The following is an 11,653-nucleotide window of genomic DNA, read 5'->3' on the forward strand; positions in this document are numbered from 1 at the left end:
ACAGGAAGCTACAAATGAAGGACATTTAAAGTCCTTGAGCATCAGCTTTTGGTCGCCAAATAACACAGTCCCAAACTCTCCAAGTTGTTTCTAGGAGGACTTTCTTAAGTAGGAACATTTTGCATTTCAGGGACCAATTGAGATGGATTCATGCGTGACACGTTTGAGCTCATTGCCTCCACTGGTCCAAGAGGTGTCTGGTCCAATACCTCACAATAAATAAGTAGGTGAAGCCCAATAATGTGGGCTAAAGGCTTGTCCATTGTGCTGAGTCCTCATTATGAAACTGTGAACACCACCACTTTACGTGTGAGTGAGTGTGAATTTAGTACCTGAAGCAATCTGAGACAATAAAATACACTGAGTTCGATCAGGAGAGGGGAGCACTCTGAGATAAATCGTTTCAGGGCCAGTAAGGTAGATGTAATGAGCAGATGCAGGAGCATACTTTGTCAAAAGAACATTTCTACCTTAAATAATCCGTAAGAAGAATAATCTGTTAGAAGCTTCTGTCCTAGCAGAATAATCTGCATTGACATTCAGTTGACATACAGTTTGTTGTTGATTTGGCAGATTTCACTGCAAAGTAAAAAATAAATGGCTTAAACCTGAACTATGTAACTTTTCTACTCTAGCTACTTACTCCATTTAACAAAATTACCGAACTATACAGTTTATAAAGAGTGAAAACAGCATATCCCGGCCCCACACACCCCCCCACCCCTTACAACTCTAGAGGCTGCTAAAGGGAACATAATGCAGGATTAACATCTGTAATGTTTTTACTTTGGTTGAACTTTTGAGTCTCCATGATCCGTCGTGTGTTTTCAGATCAAATAAAAAACATCTACAAAGGCCAAATGTCTGTCAGAGACGTTGTCTGGGGATTGAAAAATATTTCCAAAGGTTTCAGAAGGCTTTGAGAATTGGCCATACCACAGACCAAATTCCCATTTCAGTTCTGACATTATGCAGTCTGAAACACAGCGATGTGGGGAGGTGGAGGAAGATGAGTGCGTACCCTTACACAATATCCAACAATGCTCGTCCCTCCCTTAGTATGCTCTCACTTCTGTACGCAGTATCTCTAGGGTCGGTCTCATTCCTTACTTCATTGATCCACTTGGCTTTTGTGTGGCATTCCGCTGCTTGCTGATTTTATTTGATCATAACATTTCATTTAAGAGTGCCTTAGAATGAACCGCTAAGCCTCTGTTTGGGCCATCCTAACTGTGGCTCACCTCTGCTTAACCGAAGACACGATAAGGTTTCGTGTTAGATCGTGGTACCCTGGGAGGCCTGAGTGGGGATCTGATATATTAATGATGGACATTTCACCCAATCAGACTCTACAGCCACAACCAATGGAAGATATTGGATGTTAATGTATGTTACAATAACTATTTTTACATAATTACTTACAAATCACAAAGTATAAGTAAAACCTTACATTGATGTGTTAAGCAGCTTCTTGTCCAATAAACTGCTTTGTCCCCTTCCAAAAGTCCTTATGCGTTTGGGAACGGCACTGTTTACTGGAAATTATCAAGTTAAAAAAATTAAATGTAGCTTTTTTTGTTCAGCTATCTGTCCTGCCAACTTGTCATATTCACCTAGCATCCATTTCGAACCAAGATGGTCTGCTAGGTAAATAAGGCCCATGGTCACCTGACAGGAAGTGTTTGACCCTGTAAAGCGTGTTGATCATCTTAAGAAGTGTAATGTCAATGGTGGATAATTTATTCAACATGTGCTAGTGTTGTGCTGTTTTGTGTGTTAATGCTTAGGTTGCAGGTGATGTGCTTTGATTTGTTGATGTAGCCATTGCATAGGCCGACCCTGGCTGCTGATTGGCTATTGGCGTGGATAGTTGCCCCCAGTTCTTCATCTCTCTCTCAGTCCTCCTTCCTAGCGCCCGTGACCAGACTTTGTTTAGAGTGCACTCACATACTTTTGTTCATCCCCTTAGTTTTGATTTGTCAACCTTTATCTCCCCAATCAAAACTAAGGGAATGTAGCTATTTTTTTCAGAATGGTAAGCAGTTTGGATATCTGGCAAGTGGGTTATGCCTCAACCCTTTTTTGTTAGTTTTATTGGAAACTTATATTTTCCAACTCTTCTATTGGCTAACAGTAACCTAATCAAACCCCTAAGGGATTGCTAATACGCTATTAATTGCTTAGGCTGGTTTCTCTAAGGGTCAGCTGGGGGTCGGTTGAGAAGGCCTGGGGGGTCAGCTGTGGCCCTTCCTGTTGCACCTGTTTCCCTTAGTCAACTCATTTGCCATTGTTAGTCAGTCACAGCTGTTGCACTTTCTCAGTTTTTTATATAATGATAATTTTGCAGTTAAGCAGAGGTTTTGATGGCACATTTGATCTGCTGAACATCTTACTATCTCCTCTTCAATTATAATATGCGATAATTGTTAAAGTGTAAGGGTACTATATTTGTGCTCTTATATTATTTTGAATGTTGGTCAGTGTTAGCCAGCTCATGAATTGAATCTCCAACTTAGCCAACTTCTATTCTACAGTAAAGCATCATTATTACAGATCACAGTCACCATAAGCTATTTTTTTTTTTACAAAAATACATATCTATCGACTTTTACCTTTATGTTTAACGTAATCTTCCATATCTCAGTTTGTGTAGTTTTTATTATCCTGCCAAGTGTTCAGTGTTTGCTTTCTGCCAATTTATTATTTTCCTTTGCTTTCCATATAAGAATCTCAGGAAGGAAGACATGTAATTTATTGCCTCAATCATGTGTACGATTGGTTGCTTTCAGCTTTGATTTAACTCCTGGCATTTACCAATTGAAATATGTCCCAAATAAAATTGACTTCAACAGATATCTCGATTGGATTATCAAACAACTACATCGAGGCAAAATAAACTAATTAAGTCTTCAAAGTAAATGTCTTTGTATTGATGTGAATAATATTGTGGTTAATGTGTTAAACATGTTCCTGCGTTCAGGAAAGAAAGCTGTTAGTTGTAGTTGTCATTTGGTCTTAGGTCATTTAGCCAATACGAAATGCACACATTGACATAACCAGGCTATATTGTTTTATTATTTTTTTCACAAAGTTGTTGAAATGAACCAAATTATGTTAACAATGTTCCTGCCATGATCAAATATGAATATGAATGTTCATACAGAGTATCGTAAATACTATAGGTCCTCATAAGAAACTTTGTAAACTGTCTTAATAATTTCCCTTATTACTAAATAATAATACTACCGGTCAATATATCTGTACAACCGCTAAAAACCATAAAGCAATTATTGGCCTTTGGGATGTAAATACTTCATCATACTTATTAATACATATGTGTTGCAATTATCTTTTGTGGTGTTACCAGGTCTTTTCAAAAACACTTAAAATAAGCCTCTTGAGAAATGCCCTTTTTTGTCTTTTGTCCAAAACAAACAAAGACTATCGCAAAGCTGAAACTTAACTTAGCTAGGCTCTAGCACCTTAATTGCTCATAAGGAACAGTATTAATTTAGAGCCAGACTCAAGACTTAGCTTGTTTTCTTGCACAATGTCACAGAGGCACACACACACACACACACGCAGAAACACACATATGTAGACACACACACAAACACACACACACACAAAGGAGAAATTTACAGATTTATGAGGCTAGTTAAACAAAAACAAATGGTTTTCACAGTGATTTCAAAGAGAATTCCCTGAGATGAAAACAATTATTATCATAAAATTATTTGATGTAATATATAGAATGTGATATATATATACAGTGATGTACAAAGTACGAGAAAATTATACTTGATTAAAAAGTACAGATAGCTTTGTTGAAAGTGACTGGTAAGAGTAAATAAACCGTCACAAAATCACAAGAGTAGAGTCATAAAGTAGCTCAGATAAAATGTTAGTATCTAACTGGGTTAAAATGTACAAGTATCAAAAGTAAAGAAGTACATCATTTTCCTGTCTTTAGTTTTTGACAAGGGTCAACATGTATCAACCCTTTCCCTTTTTATTTAGTTATGCTCCATAAGTCTGTCCCTGTGTGTGTATGGCCCAGACCCCCTAGAGACGCTGCTGCGCCATCTCCAGCCCATTCTCAGGGTCTTTGCCGTCCTTAGGTGAGCTGCTCTTCTTGGCTTTGACCCCCAGGTTCTGAGCCTCCTCCAGGCTGGTGGTCAGTGGCTGGCCTAGGGTCTCAGGCAACATCAGTGTCAACACACCAAAGATGAATGCCAGGATTCCCACTATCAACTGTAGTTGGGGGGGGGTGGGGGGGACAGGAGAATGAGATTGTCACAGGACAAGGACACAGGACACATTGAACAGGACACAGGACACATTGAACAGGCCCGAAAGAGTAACCACTCAATCTCTGATCAACCAGGAAGGGATGTGACCCACACAGGTCATTCTTGTTCCTCTTGAAACGACTAGGGTTCCAGAGGAGATTGAGCTATCACTGAAGCTGTTATTATTTAGTCTCTTTCACTTTGCAGACTTTGTCCGTGTGTGTGGTTGTGGGTGTATTTATCCACTGGGGACGGTGCTGTCGCTGAAGTATTTATCATTAAAATATTAATAGCAATTATCTCTAGTTGAACTGGACTTTGCATGCACATACATGCATTCCCCCACGAGTGAGTCCATTCACACACGCAGTATGTGCATGTACATGTGTGTCTATGTATATGTCTATGCGTGTGTGTCTTTGTGTGTGTGTGTGTGTGTGTGTGTGTGTGTGTGTGTGTGTGTGTGTTTCTATGCATGAATACTTGCGTATGCGCTCACCGTGTCTAATGCGTGAGAACGCATATGACACAGAAAGGGCAACCTTTATCCGCATGTGATTCTCTGGACAGTTTCTGGTTTGAAGTTCATATGGGAAAACGGCTTATGTCAGCATGCATGCTTGTGTGTGTGTGTGTGTGTGTGTGTGTGTGTGTGTGTGTGTGTGTCTGTGTGTGTGTTTGTGTGTGTGTGCATGCGCACGTGTGTGTGTGTGTGTGTGTGCATGTGCACGTGTGTGTGTGTGTGTGTGCATGTGTATGTGCACATGTGCATGCATGTGTGTTTGTTTGTGTGTGTGTGTGCAGGCGTATGTACCTGAGGAAGGTGTATCCAGTAGTCCGCCAGGTAGACGCAATAGGGGGCCACCACACTGCCCACACGACACATCATGCTGCCGCTCCCCACAGCCAGGGATCTAGGGCATGAACAGAGTCCATCACTGACCTCCTCACATACACAGCATTGGTTCAACGGTGTATAAGCAAGCCTGGCAGCCTGGTAAAGCATGGCATTAACCATGCCAGGGTTAGGGTTTGATACCTACTGGGGTGAGGATTGAAAAGAATTGACGCACTCACATTAATGTAAGACAGATTGGATAAGAGCATCCGCCAAATTGTGGGTCATGTAATAGCAATGTATCGATTACATGACACACTGGATCTGAACCAATGTTATTATTGTTCTCGTAATGGTAAATGTTTAACTTCAAATTAACCAAAAGACAATTGACACTGGATACTATATATATCAATATAATTTATATCTATTTCGTAGAGCTTCTTCCTACCTGATGATGGTCGGGTAAAGCTCACAGGTGTACAGGTAAATCAGACCAAAGGCGATGGCGATGGAAAACTTCCCGATCATACTGAGTAAGGTCATCAGCCAATGAATGTCCTGTAACGCAAAACACAGCGATGAGAGTCAGAGGAAGGAATATTCCACCAGTGGAAATTACAATTATGTTACATTAGACTACATTAGATGTCAGTGTGTGTGTGTGTGTGTGTGTGTGTGTGTGTGTGTGTGTGTGTGTGTGTGTGTGTGTGTGTGTGTGTGTGTGTGTGCTGACTCTGAGGGACAGACCAGTGGGATAATTGGGAGATGACCGGCTCCCATTGAAGAAGACTTGACTGACCTATGCACTAAACTTAGGCTCGTCTAGAGAGCGTAGGCAACAGAAGATGACTCCCGCATAATGTTTTTGAAACATTGGGTCGCACACAGTTCCTGCAGTACGTAACATTGTCATACATAAAGAGTTGCTCGATTTCTTGCCAAGCCACGTTCAGTTGCGGTCATATACCTTTCCCTTGAGCTAAATTACATTGAGACGAGTTAGCTTAATTTGGCCATCTCTTTGAGCTTACTTGACAAGTCAGTGGTGTTTACTAAAGCCTCATGCATAGGGTTAACCCGGCGCCGCTGAGAATCAATGACCCTAATGACGAAAAGAATGAATGAGCAAATAAATAGTGCGCACTACTGTGAATACCTAGGGGAGAAGGAAGGGAAATAAAGGCAAAGAGAAATCCACATTAACAGAAAGTCAAGAGAGAGGGAGAAGGAGAGATGAAATGGCCTTTTTAATTTGTCTTCTCTATTTGGAGGCACACCGAAACGGGACACGCTCTTAATATGACTTGTAAACGGCTTGTGCAGACCTAGTCAAACCTTGTCAACGCATTTTAATTGCTTTGATATATTGCTTTGATTGCTTTTTTCTTTTCTTTGTGTCTTTTATGTTGATTGACCATTGTAAATTTAAAAAAATCATCTGCGTTCTTTCTGTTTGTTGGGCCACCTGGGGGGTAAAGACGGCACTGCCACTCCATGTTTCGTTGAACTGAGACACCCTACACGACCCCGGGGAAGGCCAGAGGGGTCGGGCGGCATGGGGAGAGGTCGGGGGTCTTGTGGGGACAGCGCTTAGTAAGAAGGGGGAAGCAGTGATACCTGACCCTTAGGATGTATAATCCGACCTCCAAGCCACTCTATTTCTGACCCTCGCATTCGCGGAAATTGGCTTTCTAATGACACAAGTCGTACGTGCATAGACATTAATTACTTGTTTTTTCTGGCAGCGTGAATCCTTCAGGTCAACGCACAGACACACCAACTGGTAGTGCATATGCACACACACACACACACACACACACACACACACACACACACACACACACACACACACACACACACACACACACACACATGGGGTTGGTGTGCAAAGCTCAGTACGTACAGAAGGGACTACGATCATGAGCATGCAGGCTATCCCGGCCAGAATCAGCCCTGGGGCGCAGGTCTTCTTCCTGCCCACGCGGTCCATGGCATAGCTCCCCACCAGGTATGACGGGATCTCCACGGCCCCTGGAACACAGCCAATCACGGCGCGGGTGAGAGTGGCGGAAACGTCAGAGGGGCCTCAATGTTTGGCCGCTTTGTTTGACAAGTAAGTGTGTATTCATGGATACCGCGGTGAGAGTTCAGCGGTTCGACTCTGTGGCCTTACAACGCAGCGGAGCAGGGAGGAGGGCAGGCATTAAGGACCTGTGCTGCCTCCTCTCTCCGCTACACGCTTCATTTCCTGGGTTTTCCCACCGGGCACAGAGGTAAACATGAGGGGGATCGAGAACGTCAAGAACTAAATGTTCTTAGTTTGTTAAAACTGCTATATATTAAGGATGCATTATATGCATATCTATGGTATGTGTGATGTGATCAATTGCAGCAGGGATTGTAAACAGCGGAGTGCAGAATGTGTAGTGCTTCTCTCCTTCACTCAATGGATTGCGTTGCACTTTGTAGGTGGGCGGCGCTTAGCTACGATTGGTTGACGTGGAAAGAGCAACTTCTGTTTTTTAGTTTTAAAGTAGGTCAACTGAGTGTACCATGAGCACTGTGGTTGGATTTTTCTTCATGGAAACCCACCCACCCACCCCATGCAAACACAAATACACACACAGTCGGGATACATTGAGAAGTTAGACTGCAACCCACAGGAATAAATACACATTGAGAGCAGAATTTGTCACAGCTCTCAATGTACAATGAACGCACAATTCTCCTGCCCTTCAACATTTAAAGGTCGACAGAGGACTCAGTCGTAGGTTCTTTACTGGTTTAACTTGGATAACGCCAGTACATGTCGAATCGTGGGCATTGCCCAAACACACAAACACACACACACGCACACACACACACAGAAACACACACACACACACACACACAGACACACAAACACACACACACGCACGCACGACAGCCCCCCGCCTACCGGCGAGGAAGAGATTGAGGTACTGGTTGCCCCCCAGGTTGACGGAGCCCAGGGAGAAGACGTAATAGCCCAGGCTGCCGATGAACCAGACGGCCCACACGATGATCGTCCGGCCCGCCATCCTCCAGCTGCCAAACAGGTCCAGGATGGACAGCTTCTTCTCCGCTGCCTTGGCCTGCACCTCCTCTCCCTCCCTCTCCTCTGCCTCCTTCTCCCCTTCCTCCTGCTTCTCCCCGCCGGCCCTCTTCTCCAGCAGGTCGCTGGTGCCCTTGTCCTCGGGCTCCAGCAGGTCCTCTGCTCTCAGCCGGCACTCCACGCCGTTGGTGCTGGCGATGCGCTCCAGCAGGGCCTGGGTCTCCCTGAGGCGGCCCTTGGCCATGAGGTAGAAGGGCGTCTCGGGGAACCTCCAGCAGAAGAAGAGGAAGGGCGAGGTGACGAGGGAGAGGACGATCTGGTAGATCCACCACGTGCGCACCAGGTAGCCGATCAGCGACACCACCATGATGCCCACGGCGAAGGCGGCGTGCACGTGCATGGAGGTCCACGTGCGCACCTTGGTGCCGGTGAACTCGGTCACGTAGACGAACACCACCACCAGGTAGCCACTGGACACCTGGGGAGGGGGGGGATGAGACTCCGCAATGAGGGTGCATTAATAACTATTGATAAAATTAATTAATAATGCAGTTATAAGCCTTATTATACAGCATTAGCATAGGGGTTACGGTAAAGGTTTTTGGTTTAGGGTTAACCCAAACCCTATTAAATATAAAAAAAACACAAACTTAGTAAATTATTACTAGACCCTTAGTTAACTGTTTACTAACTATTAATTTATGCTTATTACTGCATTATAACTGTATTAACTAATGTTAATTAATGAATAATTATGAATCCTTCTTGTAAATTATTACCAATTGAATGATGAAGAGATGATCACACAAAATAGGAATACAGCGCATACAGTACAATACTTACAGTAGTACTATACTACTATACTACTACAACATTCTCAACAGTATATTTATTCCCTTTCCATCTACCGCAACAATCCAATGCCCTCAGCATATACTATAGAGTATTTGAGACAGTCCATATATGTGTGTGCATACCACACAACGATGAAGTGCAATAGTGCATTGCTGAGAATGTCCGCCTGTTCGAGTCTCTCCGCAAGAGCTATGTTCTATGGTTAGCTTAGCTTGAGCCATAGCTTATAGCTGCATGGCTCCAGAGGACTTGGAGAAGAATCGCCACTTTCAGCCCTCGCTGACCGGACAAGCCATATGGTGGAAATAAATCCTGTCTTCTGTGCTGATACGGATAGGCCAACAGCTGCATGCAAGACAGCCTCACTGGGGCAAACACACCGAACACAGACACAGACACACACACACACACGCACACACGCACACACACACACACACACACGCACACACACACACACACACACACACACACACACACAAACACATGTTGAATTTACCATGGCAAGGACGAAGCGAATGGCTAGGAACCAGTAGTAGTTTGGGGAGAATGCAACCAGCACCCCTAACCCAAACTGGCACGCGCTGGTGACCATGAGAATCTTTACACGGCCGACCCTGAGAAAGAGAGCAAGGGGTAGAAAAAGAGACATGCAAACAGGAAGAAAGTGTAGATGAGTGGGTGGTAATAATCCTGACGCTATTGTGAGTTATGTTGCACTTTGAAAGAACCCATTAAGCCCATTCAGGCTGACACAGACCAGAAAACGGTTCACAAAAATGTTTAAAAGAAGGGTACTTCAAGTATACTTCTTCTCTAGTCTGACAGAAGCAATCCCAAACATTGCATGAATCTCAGCAAAGCAAATGTAATCACAGGCACTTTACAGACATCTTTGACACAGATGTGTGTCCTTCGAGGAAAAATAAAAAATGTAAACATATATGGATCCACTCCAGTCCAGCACAGGAAACCGGGCACTACACAACCCCGAAGAATGTGACAAAGAAAAGAACAAAAAGAATGTCTGTTTCTGCCAAAACAAATAATTAACAGATGTCCTTAAATGTTTGATGAAACCGAGATTATGGAGGCAATGTGATTAGTATCTGCCTTGTATTAAACATAGCCCATGTGTTTTTCATAACAATGGTGTCCATGGAGTAACTCCGAGGCATGCATGATTCTTAATGACAAGGGAACTTCCACATTGCCTCTACAACCAACGATCGACAAAATAGATATCCATTATTTTTCCATCGTAACTCCCCACATAATGAAATAATAATAACGTAATTTACCTCCCCTTACCATTTACGGCCCCTACAATTGGGCAGAAGAAGGCCATGGTGACGTCATGCTTAGCTTACCTATCGGCGATATCCCCAAACACGAGCGCGCCGATCATCACGCCGATCATGAAGGTGGGCTGGCACAGCTTGGCCAGCCATTCCTGATCACAAACTAGGTTCCAGTCGGTCACGATGTTTTGTATCACCTGGCTGTGGTCGAAGACGAACTTCTGCTCGCAGACTATCATCGTTTTGTTGCCATCGAACTCATAGGTAAGGAAGTCCGTGGGGTTGACGCGCAATGCGCTCTGGCACCGGCCGAGTTCCCATTGGTCCCCCGTGGAGGTCTTGACCGCCAGGTAGCTGTAGGCATCCTTGAAGGAGGGTAGGACGTCTGCTAGAGCGGTTCCCGAGACGTTACCGTATAGGACGTCGGTGATGTTGGCTGGCGCACCGCACACAAAGTTGGGGGTCTCGACGAGAAACACCGAGGCGAGATAGTGGATCCCACACGCGATGGCCTGGAAGACCGCTGCGAAGTACAGACACGCCTGGAACCTGGAGAGGAGACGCGTTGGCTATTTTAGTCATAACAGCAAGACTAATTATAATACGACTGGAACCAAAGAAGATGCTATTCATTTAGGACTATTAACACTTTATGGAAGGCTACTGTATTTGCTGTGTTATCTGATCAAATATCTAATAAAAATGAACCCTGGGTATTTTTTTAAGGAAAATTTAACTTGGACTTATTCATTAGTTTAAAACAACTAAGGACATATGCCTATGGTAACGGCTGGCCCTCTAGCATTAAACAACAACTCCTCACCCAGTTAAATAAAAGTACTAGGCTACTCATAAAGTAAGTAACGGTATACCACTTTCTTTTTTTGCCATGCCTATAATTAGACCCGATCCTGAGAAATACTTGGAGAGGTAAAACACAGCGTGGCCGGGCAGGGCGTTGACATTTAAAAACACTTTGGATGCAATATAAATGTGGAAATATCAAAAGTTACCTCTTGAAGTGTCCGAGCTCATCAAATATCCGCTCCACGCTCATGGTGTCGGCGGGCTTCTAGCGCTGCTCCGTGCGCCTCTCGGACAGCGGACTAGACGACAGACAGACAGGCAGACAGACAGACAGACAGACAGACAGACAGACAGGTCCGCCGCAGTTTGCGCACAGACCCGCCGAGTAGGAGGGGCGCAAGTGTTTTTCTTTGCTCAATCACATAACACAGAAACTGTTTTGAATTAAACGAACGGGAATTTTGTACTGCGACAAATGATGCAGGCG

At 43.9% G+C, this 11,653-nt stretch overlaps 1 protein-coding gene across 1 annotated transcript; it reads right to left on the minus strand.

The window, feature by feature from the left end:
• Window positions 1–4,065: 4,065 nt before the first annotated feature.
• On the minus strand, window positions 4,066–11,416 carry slc22a16 (solute carrier family 22 member 16; the record flags this gene model as incomplete). The annotated part of the gene is made up of 8 exons (XM_079753332.1): window positions 4,066–4,254; window positions 5,107–5,206; window positions 5,582–5,691; window positions 7,037–7,164; window positions 8,072–8,684; window positions 9,558–9,675; window positions 10,429–10,908; window positions 11,373–11,416. The coding sequence occupies 8 exons, from the start codon at window positions 11,414–11,416 to the stop codon at window positions 4,066–4,068; spliced, it is 1,782 nt and encodes a 593-aa protein (XP_079609458.1).
• Window positions 11,417–11,653: the final 237 nt, after the last annotated feature.

The sequence above is a fragment of the Pollachius pollachius genome (genome assembly GCF_949987615.1).
Source record: "Pollachius pollachius genome assembly, chromosome: 16".
NCBI classification, from domain to species: domain Eukaryota; kingdom Metazoa; phylum Chordata; class Actinopteri; order Gadiformes; family Gadidae; genus Pollachius; species Pollachius pollachius.